Source organism: Glycine max, chromosome 3, assembly GCF_000004515.6.
Source record: "Glycine max cultivar Williams 82 chromosome 3, Glycine_max_v4.0, whole genome shotgun sequence".
NCBI classification, from domain to species: Eukaryota; Viridiplantae; Streptophyta; class Magnoliopsida; order Fabales; family Fabaceae; genus Glycine; species Glycine max.
Window position 1 is genome coordinate 44031630 of NC_016090.4, and position 13881 is coordinate 44045510.

At 36.4% G+C, this 13881-nt stretch overlaps 1 protein-coding gene across 1 annotated transcript; it reads left to right on the top strand.

Annotated features, from left to right (window-relative positions):
• The first annotated feature begins 145 nt into the window (after positions 1–145).
• Positions 146–12775, top strand: LOC100777567 (uncharacterized). The gene is made up of 21 exons (XM_003521583.5): positions 146–730; positions 814–898; positions 1522–1561; positions 1653–1895; positions 2794–2890; positions 2965–3039; positions 3301–3399; positions 3801–3917; positions 4014–4129; positions 4248–4347; positions 4770–5128; positions 5450–5774; positions 6216–6430; positions 6522–6740; positions 8106–8292; positions 9153–9397; positions 10314–10406; positions 10497–10598; positions 10718–11102; positions 11434–11571; positions 11643–12775. The coding sequence occupies exons 1-21, from the start codon at positions 599–601 to the stop codon at positions 12327–12329; spliced, it is 4059 nt and encodes a 1352-aa protein (XP_003521631.1). The 5' UTR covers positions 146–598; the 3' UTR covers positions 12330–12775.
• The last annotated feature ends 1106 nt before the right edge of the window (positions 12776–13881 follow it).

Below are 13881 nucleotides of genomic sequence, written 5' to 3' on the forward strand. Positions count from 1 at the left end.
TAAATTGTCCACTAAGGAAATTTGGAGGTGTACCTAGCAAACCAAGGTGCATTACGTAATTATCCACTAAGAGCACCAAAAGCGTTTACCAAGTTACCCGTGACCCGACCAATTAAAAAATATATATTAGAAAGCCTCGAAAAGAAAATGAAAGATAAAAAAGAAGAAGAGAAAGACGCAAAAATAAATAAAAAAGACGAGGAAAAATTTGAAAGCTTAACAGAGCAAGCATCAGACCAGAGATCTTCGGTTTGCTTCTTCATACAAGCGCAATTGCTCCAAGACAATTCAACTTCGACCCTCCAACGCCAACCACGAAAACTATCACTTCACACAGGGCGAGGTTTTGCTTATTCCCTGTTTGGTTGCTCAGAAAATAATAACGGAAAGGGGCATAGTTGCTGACGACGGAAGAATTTTTTAACTCCGTGCGTTCAATGAACGCACATTTCTGAAATCTGCATGGAGTTCAAATTCCAGACAGATTTGAGCTAAATCTGAAACGCGATTCCGATATCGGCTACTTCCGAAAGCCATATTTCTCCGTCGTCGCTAATTCTTCACTCTATTTACTATTTACCTTTCGAATCAGAATAAGATGCTGCGCCTGAAAGCGTTTCGGCCTACGAGCGATAAAATCGTTAAGATCCAATTGCATCCGACGCATCCATGGATGGTGACAGCCGATGATTCAGATCGAGTCTCGGTTTGGAACTGGGAGCACCGCCAGGTACACAACTCTTGTGCAATTCACCGTTTCGGTTCGATGTTTTCGCTTTTCGTTGTTGCGTTTTAACGGAAATCTCGTTCTAGGTGGTGTATGAGTTGAAAGCTGGCGGAGTGGATGAACGGCGTTTGGTCGGCGCCAAGTTGGAGAAGCTCGCCGAGGGAGAAACAGGTTCAATTCTCCTCAAAGTTGTAAAAATGAATGTGTAGATAGTCTTCGTAATCGATGTTTTATTGTAGACTGGTGCATTTGCTTTTTGGAGCTTTTGGAAGCACAAGTCTCGTGATCTGTCAATGTTACTGTGCTAGTGGTCTTTAGTAACAATTGCTGATAGGAATTTGTTAATTGTCACTTTTTATTTTGAGTAATTAACCTGTTATCCATCGTTGCCACTTGCCAAGTTGTTTTGTTCTAAGTAGTGAAAAGTTTAATCAGGTAAATTTGCTTTGTGAGTCTGATAGCTATGATAGTTTATAGTTTCTAGGCATGATACTGTTCTTGTTTGGCTAAACTTTCTCAGAATGCAAGTTTTACTGAGAATTTATGGTTTGACAGTGAGAGTTGCTTGGATTTCTTGATGTTAGCCACTAGTTAGTTTTGGTGACATATTTGCATGGTTGAATTTGTAGCTTGCTAACATAGCCTTTAGGATATTGTAACAACTTACAAGTGAGTTTCATTTAATGCAAAATGAAAAACGGCGTGAGAAACTGTCTCAAACATTATTTGTGGCCTTCCACATTTCTGTGCTGATCTGGTAACTGAACTTTTATGACGTGTTTCTTGTTTGGTAGAGTCAAAAGGGAAGCCGACAGAAGCCATTCGGGGAGGAAGGTAATATGTGTTTGCTTTGTGATTTTATATCTTTTTCCGGCTTTTATTTTATGGTTCATTTACTTACCATGACTCTTTACCGGCCTTAAAGTGTCAAGCAGGTGAATTTTTATGATGATGATGTACGCTTTTGGCAACTTTGGCATAACCGCTCTGCCGCTGCTGAGGCTCCAACAGCTGTCCATACTTCAGCTTTTAGCTCTCCTGCCCCATCAACAAAAGGGAGACATTTTCTTGTCATATGTTGTTTAAACAAAGCTATATTTTTGGACTTGGTGACAATGCGTGGCCGTGATGTACCAAAGCAAGAGCTTGATAATAAGTCCCTTCTATGGTAAAATTTTATTGCATTCAATATTCTTCAGCTTCTTCTGTCATTGATGCTAAAAAATTGCTACACGCTGTATCTATTAAGGCAAGACTTGTGTTGCCTATTTCATAGATGGTGGTGCTTGTGTTAATGACTATCCAGATGATTTTTGTTCTAGATCCTTTTATAACTGTGAAGTTGTCATTGATATAAATTGACGCTCTTCAACTTAAGCAATACTTTTATGTTGTATCAAACTGTACAAATATTTATTTGTTTGCTCCATTCATTCCTGACACATCTGGAATCACGTCAACCTTATACGACTCTTAATCAAACAATGAGAGTAGTTTAATTCTGGTGGATTCATCTAACATATACTTTAGGATTCCTTAAATTTAATAATTTCTAAAGCTATGTCATTTTATTCTGTAAAACATTTTAGTTGTAAATTAAAATTTATTGCTCCTTATTTAGTCTCTACTGTGTGAGCTTTTTTCCTTCCCCACTCCCAAATATCTCTCTTTCACAGAAGCAATCGTTGAGGCATGCATAAAAGTACAACGTGGGTGGGCATATGCATGAATAAATTGCCAAATTCCAAATGGAGATTTCTCTCTAAGCAATCTTTTGTTTGCCGCCTTTTCTTCTGATATTCTAATTCTATTTATTGTAAAAATTAAAGTCCTTGGTGTGAAAAATCTCCACCGTTTCATTAAATGTATCAAACTGCTGCTTTATCTGTTGTCTCAATTCTTGATGGAAATTTGGCATCACATGTTGTATGACATAATTTTGCATCCTAGTCGTAATAATTAATTGCAATGAATAAATATTTTGTTTACTTCTTATACTTTTCTTTGCAATATTTATGCATACTGTATAAGTTGTTTCAATTTTCTAATTTTACATGCTGTTGCAGCATGGAGTTCCTTTATAGAACTGGTGGTGATGGTCCTCTTGTTGCTTTTGGTGCATCTGATGGTGTCATTAGAGTTCTATCAATGCTGACGTGGAAGGTGGGCACCTGAAAAATTAATATTAATCTAGTTACAATTATTAGCAAATTGTGTGATACTTTTTCTACTTGCAGCTTGTGCGAAGGTACACTGGAGGTCATAAAGGATCTATCTCTTGCTTGATGTCATTCATGGCTGCTTCTGGTGAGGTAAGTCTTGATTCCCTATTGAAGAACTTGTTCTACTTTATTGTATTTTACTTGCATTAATTTTTGGGAACTTAGTTAGGATTCTCTGGCATCCCCAATCAAGATAGTTTATTGAGAAATTACAATTGCTAGTTGATATGTGTAATGTATGTGCAGGTTTTTTGCATGACTGATTATCTCTATATATTGCTTTTATAATTGGAAGTTGCTTTTTTACTTTGGTATGGCATTTCATTTGTGTGGGGTATGTTTGGCTTTCAGGCTCTTCTGGTTTCGGGTGCTAGTGATGGATTGCTCATAATTTGGAGTGCTGACCACGGACAGGATTCACGTGAACTTGTACCCAAGCTGAGTTTAAAAGTACCATTCTTTTCCTCATTCTAACTCCTATTTGTCAATTGCTTATTATGGCTGCAAAACAGGGATAAGCCATTCTTAGTTGTGGCTTAATTACAGTTTCTATTTCCTTTTTGTTGTTCAAGCAATTGCATTCTACATTGGAAGGTGAGAATGCAATTGAAAGGAAGGATATGAGATGAATAACATATTATTATTATTATAATAGAAAGGAACATCTAAAATTTGGGCACAGAGTGAAATGCAAACTTACATTGAGGCTAATAATGTATCTTTATTCATTTATGTGCAAGCTTATTTTTCCCGCCTTCCCTTTTTCTACCTTATTTTTCTTTTCTGTATGACTCATGCTGATTCCGTGCATGCACATTTCATTGGTTAATGATACCACTTAATGCATCTAGGCACATGATGGAGGGGTTGTGGCAGTTGAGTTGTCAAGGGTGATGGGAGGTGCTCCTCAGCTAATCACAATTGGTGCAGATAAGACATTAGCCATATGGGACACCGTCTCCTTTAAGGTGTGGTAGTGGTGCTAATGCTTGGCTATTTTAATTTTTTGTGAAAATTCTCCTGGTAATAGAAAGACTTAGTGTGAAAAAGCTTTTGATTCCCAGGAGCTGCGGCGTATAAAGCCAGTTCCCAAATTGGCTTGCCACAGTGTGGCTTCTTGGTGTCATCCTCGAGCTCCAAACCTTGATATTCTAACTTGCGTCAAAGATTCTCACATATGGTATGTAGTTTTCTTTCTCCTTTGGTGGCTTAAAGTTTCGTATATTTTTTATTTGATAGTGTGACCATGCACTATATTCATTATATATATAAAGAATTTTAATTTTAATTTTTGTTAGGGCAATTGAACATCCCACTTATTCTGCTCTCACGAGGCCATTGTGTGAATTGACCTCAGTTATTCCTCCACACGCCCTTGCTCCTAATAAGAAACTGAGGGTATGTGGTTTGGTTAGTTGGTTATCATTTATCATCTTTTTTTTCTTCTAATTTCTGAATTGGCATAGTATTTTTTGTTCCATGTATGACTTCTTGCTGAAGCTATCCAACTTGGAATGATATGAATATATTTCAAAGCATTCAAATAGTTTTAGATCAATCATTTTGGATGGAGGCAAGAATAGATCAAAATTGAGTGTAACAAAATCTGTGGAAAGCTTTACTTCAATCCTGTTATCAGTTTCTGTATGTTGTATAATATGCTTATCATACCTCTGGCCAATAAATCCTCTTTAACAAAGAAGAAACTGAATTTTGAGCCCAGCCCTCATTACTCCCTGCCCAATTTCCCATTCTTTTTGTTGACTCTACCTGTTAATGAGTTTGGTCAAACTTACTTTTGCCTCTGATTTTTGGGGCAGGTGTATTGTATGGTTGCACATACTTTGCAGCCACATCTTGTAGCTGTTGGAACCAACATTGGTGTTATTATCTGTGAGTTTGATGCTAGATCTCTTCCTCCAGTTGCTCCTCTACCAACTCCATCAGACAGTAGAGAGCATTCTGCCATATTTGTAATTGAAAGGGAATTGAAGCTATTAAATTTTCAGTTAAACAACTCTGCAAATCCATCTCTTGGAAATAACAGCTCCTTGTCAGAAACAGGAAGACCCAAGGGAGATTTTTTTGAACCATTACCTGTCAAGCAGGGGAAGAAGCACATTAGTACTCCTGTTCCACATGATTCGTATTCAGTTCTTTCTGTCAGCAGTTCAGGAAAGTAAGTTGCCGCTGATTTTTGCTACACCTCGATTGATTTTTTTTCTTTCTTGTAAAGAAATTTTGTAATTAAAAAGTAACTAATATTTTGTTCTTCAATATAATTTAGTGGCTTTGGTTTTTTCTATAGAATATAAGATGAATAAAATTCTAACTTCTGGCATTCCATATATATCAGTGATAACTCAAAATAAATACTATCTTTACTGTGTTTTTGTATTCCCAGATCTTTCTTTGGCTATGCTTCCTCCTCTTCTAGCATTTAGTTTGGTAAATTGGGGTACATTTTCTGTTGGTTTCTTACTGCATCGTATGTTTACAGGTATCTAGCAATTGTTTGGCCAGATATTCCTTATTTCTCTGTCTACAAGGTTAGTGATTGGTCAATTGTTGACTCTGGAAGTGCAAGACTTCTCGCTTGGGATGCTTGTCGTGACAGATTTGCTATATTGGAATCAGCGTTACCGCCTAGAATTCCTATAATTCCCAAGGGTAGTTCATCAAAAAGAGCTAAAGAAGCTGCTGCAGCACAAGCAGCTGCTGCAGCTGCTGCTGCTGCTTCCACAGCTTCTGTTCAAGTCCGCATCTTGTTAGATGATGGAACATCAAATATACTGATGAGGTCTGTTGGCGCACGCAGTGAACCAGTAAGATTCTTTCTCAATCTGGAACTTTCCTTATAAAAAATAAAAAGTTCTTATAGTAAACTAGGCTTGGATGATTTCTGTTCTTATGAATAAAACTTTAAAGTAAATGAGTGACAATAATTAAGATAGTTACAACAGAAAATTATCTATTATTTTCTTAGATGTATATATGAAAAGGGGTGAGGGGGCAAGAGCTCTTAGATAGATTAATACTCACCGATAAATCATTTAAACATGTGGTATTGAAGGTTTACCTACTTTGTATGAAATTGGCTGCAGTAATGTCATCCTAGATGTATTAAATAAATATAATATTTTTAAGTCTTTTGGATATGTCCTTTTATGCATTTTATTCTTCTAAGAAAGTGTCATTGAAAACAGGAACAATAATTTGATTATTTGAATGTTTAGGTGCCTTTTTTTAACTTGTATCTCTTGTAGGTCATTGGTTTGCATGGAGGGGCACTGCTTGGTGTTGCCTACCGAACATCTAGGAGAGTCAGTCCTATTGCTGCTACAGCTATTTCAACAATCCAGTCTATGCCCTTATCAGGCTATGGAAGCAGCGGTGTTTCTTCTTTTTCTACTTATGATGATGGATTTTCTTCACAAAGACCTCCTACTGAGGCGGCACCTCAAAACTTCCAGTTATACAGGTGAAACTTATAATTTTTGTGAGGGTACAACTACAAGTTCACAAGTTTTCTATAGATTTGACATCACTTTTTAATTTTGTTTGTGATTCAGTTGGGAGACATTTCAGCCTGTGGGGGGTTTACTTCCTCAGCCAGAATGGACTGCTTGGGACCAAACCGTTGAGTACTGTGCATTTGCATACCAGCAATACATAGTCATATCTTCTTTGCGCCCTCAATATAGATACTTGGGAGATGTTGCAATCCCATATGCTACTAGTGCTGTTTGGCACCGGAGGCAACTGTTTGTGGCTACCCCAACTACTATAGAGTAAGCCTATGGGCATTGCCTTCAATGTTTTTGGTCCTTTTTGTAATTTTTTTGTTTATTGCTCTATTATTTTTTCTAAGTTTGCTTTAGTTGTTTAGAAAGTGGAGATGACAAACTGTGTTTTACATTGTCAATTCTTCTATCTTCTAATAAGCCAAAATATCATCTACTCATCATAACCAAAGAAAGAAGAGGGAAAATTACAATGCCGGAAATCTTCATGAACATAAATACTGTTTAGTAAGTAATAAAAAATTGTTAAATCCATGTCCAAATACTGGTTAATGCCTTAGAGTGTGTTTGTTTTTTCCAATTCCTACTTTCCAATGCACCTTCAGCACCAATCCTTCTCTTGCAGTGAATTGGCTTTGAATGTGACCCAACGGGGTTTTTCAAAGACACCCTTAATGGTTAACTAGAAATCTCAACAGTGGTAAATTTTTTCCTAGGGAATTTGTTTGTTTGGATTTCCTCAATTCAATTTATCCCAACAAAAACAACAATCTAACCTGATTTCCATTAACTGGAGTTTAATGTGATTGGTTTTGCTGTGTTTCTATAAAAGGTTCCTCTGGTTTTATAAGCACTTTTAATCAGACATACCCTGAGGCACATCTCAACTTCTACCTTCCCGTTTGGAATTTGGATATTATATGATGTGATATCAGTATCAATTCCATTTAGTAGAATAGATCCCTAAATCTCTGAAGCTCTGTTTTGGGCACTTCTTCATGCTCAGTTCTTACTGTCTGATCATCTTCACTCTTTTGTTGATTGAACATAAACTCCATATATTCTAGTATATAATCAATTGGTCTACCAAAGCATTTCTTCACAATTAGCATTTACCAAAACAATATCATTAGTAAAAAGCATGCACCAGTGCCCTTCATCTCAACTGTGTTTAATCTAATCAGTTTTCCATTATGAATTGAAAAAAGGTATGGGATTAAGTCTGGCTGGAGCAAATCTATTTGTACTGGAACTCTTCACTGACACACTTGATACCCAAACACTTGTCATCTCCTCCTCATCCATATCCTTCACTCTTCCAAGCAATAGCAATAATAATAAGACAAATCAATTCATTTATTTGTTTTACTGACAATCTTCTGTGTTTGCATTGCTTTGCAGTATGAGCATAGGACATTTCATTCATTTTCAAATCTTTACTAAGATATTTAAAGTTTAAGCAATTAATAATTTGCTAAACATATTAAAGGAACTAATGTCAATGGTCCAACTATCCCAAGCTTATAAATTGTTAGGTGAAAATTTAAAATGGTTTTTGATTGATATCTGCTATAGCCATAATTTGTAATCATTTTACCTTTACTAATTACTAATATATATTTTGATTTTCAGAATTGTTTTTGTGGATGCTGGGGTTGCTCAAATTGACATTGAAACTAAGAAGATGAAAGAAGAGCAAAAAATGAAAGAAGCACAGGCAAGAGCAGTGGCAGAGCATGGAGAGTTAGCACTAATTACTGTAGAAGGTATCCAGTCTGCCAAGGAAGAAAGAATAGCATTGAGGCCACCAATGTTGCAGGTTACCAAAGCTTTCAACTTTGTATCATCTATGAAAATGATTGCCAACATTCAGTGCCATTTTTGTCTTTCCTCAGATTTAATATTTTGTTTCTGGATATGATTGTTATAGGTTGCTGGAAGGAATTCACATGAATATTTTAGATTGAAGTTTGTCTAATGAGAATATTTTTAATCTTTTAAACCTTCTTCTGTTAACAAATTTGGTTTACTGTGCATCTTGGATTAGCGATTAATTTCTTAAGTTTTGAAGGTTGTAATGAATATATGCAAGTTTTGCTTGATAACTTGACTTAATTTTTTACATAGTCGTAAACAATTAAATGAAATTCAATTGTGCGATCCTGGTTTTATGTTAAACTATGCTCCAAATTATTCAAAATAATGTCTTGTGAGAAATTTGAAAGCTGAGGCAAGTTGCTTTCTTAGTTTCTTATTGGTTATATATCTTTTGGTTTGAGACCCTGGGAGCCAAATTTGCCCCGTCTGATCTAAATCAAGGCAGGTAGACCCATTTGGGGGGGGGGGGGGGGGTGGGGGGGAGCAAAGCTTTCCTAGCACCTCTTTTCTCCATTCATAAACATGGCCTTGTTTAGGAATTAGGAGGAAGGAACCAAGATCCTCACCACTTGAATCAATAGACGCTGGTTTGTCGGTTATATATCTGGTGTCTGCCTTTTCATCGTTCTTTGAAAATTAGAAATTCTGTTTTTGACCTCTATACTTGCTGCATTTTTTTCTTTTTAATGTATACTGGTTACTATCTCATATGTTAAAACTCAACATGTTTCTGGTTTCTCTTTGGAATTTGTTTTTCTCTCAAAAAAATGTAAAGCTATTTCTTTCTTGTCCCTACTCTAGGTGGTTCGGTTGGCTTCATTTCAGCATGCTCCTTCAGTTCCACCTTTCATATCATTACCAAAACAATCTAGAGTTGATAGTGATGACTCTTGGATGGCAACAGAAGAGAGAAAGGCAGGTGAGGTGGCAGTTGGTGGTGGTGGGGTGTCTGTGGCAGTTACTCGTTTTCCAATGGAGCAGAAGCGTCCTGTTGGGCCTCTTGTGGTTGTAGGTGTCAGGGATGGAGTTCTTTGGCTAATTGACAGGTAATTAGAACTTGGCAGTTTTACCTGCATGTTTAAACTTGAAAATGGGCTAGGAAAATAATTGATCAAGTGATTTTCATTTTGCACTCAGCAGGTTGTATTTATATGCATAAAAAAATAAATCCACACATGACAATATATAGAAATTTAATTATTCCCTTTGATCCTAAGTTCCAATTTTTCATTAACTCCTGCAGTGTATTATTTTCAACAGTTACAATTTAATGATTCCAATACTTTTAATACAGCACTAAATACTATAACTGTTTGCAACTTTGCATCCAATCAGCACCAACAGTCCAGCACCTCCACATATGTGCAGTAGGATGTTTTTTCTTCACATTGAGTTTTGTGTTCTGTCTTTCCCCTTTAATGCATAGAACACATTAATGCAATGGCTTTTGCACTAGGTAAATTATGCTTATCTATCTCCCTTCAGGTTTTGATGAAATCACGCTGAATTCCTATGAAATCCACCCTTTAAATTATGACTAGAACATATACCATTTGTATACCTACAACTCAGGAGGGTCTTATTATAGTTTAATTCAAACCTTGAGAGCTCAACGTTTTGTTGTAATGTTATGTACTTGGTAGCAAATATCGTGTTGAATGGGAAGACATACAAGAAATGATGTGATCAGGAGTAAAATGTATTTGGGAGAAAGTTGGAGTTGCACTTATTAAAGAGATGATTTTTAAATGTGTTTAGTGGATGACTAGATCCAGCTGATTAAATTGAGGGTTGACTTTTTCTTTGTCTCAGCTCTGGCCTCAGGGTAACTTTTATGTGGCATAGTTAACTTGGGCATGCCTTATTTATATATGGATGTCAAATTTAAGGTTATTCATTTGTATTAGATACTGTTTTCAACTTCAAGAATGATGTTATTCATACATACCTGGGTTGTGGTAGGTACATGGTTGCTCATGCCGTATCCTTGAGTCATCCTGGTATTCGTTGCCGATGTCTTGCTGCTTATGGTGATGCTGTTAGTGCAGTAAAATGGTATTTTGATTACTTTTTTTCTCCCTCTTTCCATAATCATTGCTTTTTAATTCAGATATCGGTATTCTCACATTATACTTTTTCTAACAGGGCAAGTAGACTTGGAAGAGAACACCATGATGATTTAGCACAATTTATGCTAGGAATGGGCTATGCTACTGAAGCACTTCATTTGCCTGGAATATCTAAGAGGTATGCTGTATGCATAGAGATAAGAGCCTGCGATTTTAATTTGATATCCTTATGATTTTTGTTTACTCCTTATGGCAAGGTATGGTTAGAGCAAAAACATTTCTGTTTACGTTCTGCAGGTTGGAGTTTGATTTGGCAATTAAGAGCAATGATTTGAGAAGAGCTCTTCATTGTCTTCTTACCATGAGTAATAGCAGAGATATTGGACATGATGGTACTCAAGGACTTGGTTTGAATGACATTCTTAATTTATCAGATAAAAAACCAAATAAAGTATCTGATAAAAAACAAGATATAGTTGAAGGTGTTCAGGGTATAGTGAAATTCGCAAAAGAGTTTTTGGATCTTATTGATGCTGCAGATGCTACAGCACAGAGTGAAATTGCCCGTGAGGCTCTCAAGAGGTTAGCTGCTGCTGGTTCGGTGAAAGGTGCTTTAGAAGGTCATGAATTGAGAGGATTAGCATTACGCCTAGCAAATCATGGAGAGTTGACTCGGCTAAGTGTAGGCAGTCTTTCTTAATATTGCATATGTTAATTTAGCTATTACTTGTTATTCCTCTGCTTTTTGGCCATGATCATCCAGTACTGTTGGTTTAAAGGTAGCACATAGTTTGATGAAAAAGAAAGGACTAATTTTTTGTTTCTTTGATATTTTAAATTTCCAATTTTTTTTATTGAACTTAACACCTTCAATTTATGTTTAAATAATTAAATGACTGTTTGAGATGGCATACATGTCTTTCTTTGGGATAACTTATTCTTCTTCGGCTCTTTTATTTTAATATTGTTTTTGTTTTGAATCATAAACAAAGGAGTATGTTCTTGCACTGCAGAGTTTGGTTAACAACTTAGTCACGCTTGGCTTGGGACGGGAAGCTGCATTTGCTGGTGCTGTTTTGGGTGACAATGCTCTGATGGAGAAAGCATGGCAGGATACTGGAATGCTGGCAGAGGCTGTGCTTCATGCTCATGTATGATTTGTTACGTACAGCTAGTTGATCCCTCAATTTAGTACTTGTAATCTGACCTTGTTATTTTCCAGGCACATGGACGTCCAACTTTGAAGAACTTAGTTCAGATTTGGAACCAAGCGCTACAGAGAGAGGTTGAACCTACTCCATCACAGAAGACAGATGCTGCAGCTGCATTTTTAGCTTCTCTTGAGGAGCCCAAGCTCACAAGTTTGGCAGATGCAGGGAAGAAACCACCTATTGAAATCCTGCCTCCGGGGATGCCACCTCTTAATGGTCCTATTTCCATCCAGAAAAAACCAGCTTCTGCTGCACAGAATTCCCAACAACCCCCAGGCAAGCCTTTGGCACTGGAAGCACCTCCTACAACCACAGCTGCACAAGAGAGTGCTACAACACAGCAGCCTGAATCCACACCTGCATCAGGTAATGATCCACCTCCATCGGAGTCTACCTCAGACACCAGGCCAGCTCCTGCGACTGCTCCACCTCAACCAGAATCAGGTGAAAGCACTGTAGATAATGGCATTCCTACCTCTACACCAGCAAGTGATGGAGATCCAAATGTTAATGGTGAAAATGTTCAAGCAGCATCTACGGGCAATCCAGCACCAGCACCAACACCAACACCACCTGATTTCCCCGTATCACCAGCAGCAGAGGTTTCAGAGACTACTGCTCCAAGTCCACCTACAGTTCCAACTCCACCTGCAGTTCCAACTCCACCTGCAGTTCCTACGAGTGATCCCCTTATATGATTGGTATACCCACCACATTGTTGACATAAGCACTTGGAAAATGAATTCATTTATAATTCATGTTTTATTTACTGTTTGTAAAGAAATCATTTTAGAGATGAAGCAAATCTAGTGTATTAGTTTGTAACAAGTTTAAATTCCAAAGGTACAATTGTACCGAGCAGCTGTGTTTCCCTTTTTTACCTCAATTTTTGTAGAAAATTGTACCGAGCTGCGGGTTGTCTCATATTGTGATTGTGACATATCCTGACACACGAGAGTGTTCTTTTCTTCCTGTTTTGAATTTTTTGTTGACTGAATTTAAAGTTTTGCTGTTTTAAAATGTACAAGTTGAATGCGGGTCTCTCTAGTTCAATGGTTTGTAAGTTGCAACAGTGTATGGATTCCATACACAATTGTACCCATCCACTGCAGTCTTTATGCATTTGATCTTTATTTTTTCCTTACTCGCTTGTCATTTGTTGTGACCCCTCTCTTTACATGTGGCCATTCCTGGCCACCTTCCTGAAGGATACCTGAGAGATGTTTTCTTTATTTAGGTATTAAAATTAAATGATTATTGACTGTCATTCCTTTCCTCTTCGCATTCAAAAGATTGATTTTAACATTCTTTTCAACACATTTTTTCTTATTTATCGTGCTTTTAGCACTCCTCTACTAGAAATTTTACTCTGGCTTAATTATATTAATGTAGTATTTTTTATATGTATAACTTGTTTTATATATATATATATATATATATATATATATATCCTTATTTATTCATAAGGTTTCATTACAGCCTGATGTGGGCTAATTGCAGCTGATGCAATGAAAATTGTTTTGATTCCCCAACGTTTTTTCTTGTACACCTAACATTTTTTGTTATTTTCAAAATTATTTCTGGCAAATTTATAGAATTGTAATCCGTATGGACCCATATCAGGTTATTAACATGACAATCTAACCAATCGAACAAATAGGTCAATTATGTTATAAAATAATTAATGTCGTTATATAACACTAAATTTTTTAATGTATATTTATTGCATGTGTAAATTTACATAATAAATTTTGTGGCAATTAATTTTGGTGCATTAAGTATATTTTAACAAAATTAATTGTCACAATTTATTATGTAAATTTACATGTGTATTAAATATATATTAGAAATTAAAAAAATAATTTGTAAAACATTTAAAAAAAATTTGTAATTCGTACGTACATACGGATTGTCGACTCATATGAACATATAGATTTGTCAATTTGTATGAATATACGGATTGCTGATCCGTACGCATAACAAGCCTTATGAACATACTGATTGTCAATCCGTAAGCTTGTTGATTATGAATTTGTAAATTTACGGATTATGAATTCGTAAGTTTATAAGGGATAATTTTGGAAAAATGAAAAAGTGTTGGATGCACAAGCAATTTGCTTAGTGCGCAGAGCAATTCTTCGATGCAATCGCCTGCATGTACCCTGCTTGATTTTCCCATTTTGCTCTTTTGTAAAAGGGACAAATTAACTGATCCATATGAGCCCAATCCGTAAGTATTTTTTTTTTTCA

Excerpts from the sequence above, each read along its gene's own strand:
- LOC100777567 (XM_003521583.5), top strand. The coding sequence starts at position 599 with ATGCTGCGCCTGAAAGCGTTTCGGCCTACGAGCGATAAAATCGTTAAG. Across the intron at positions 5,775-6,215 it reads TTGGCGCACGCAGTGAACCA|GTCATTGGTTTGCATGGAGG; the intron begins GTAAGATTCTTT and ends TATCTCTTGTAG. Across the intron at positions 6,741-8,105 it reads GCTACCCCAACTACTATAGA|AATTGTTTTTGTGGATGCTG; the intron begins GTAAGCCTATGG and ends TTTGATTTTCAG.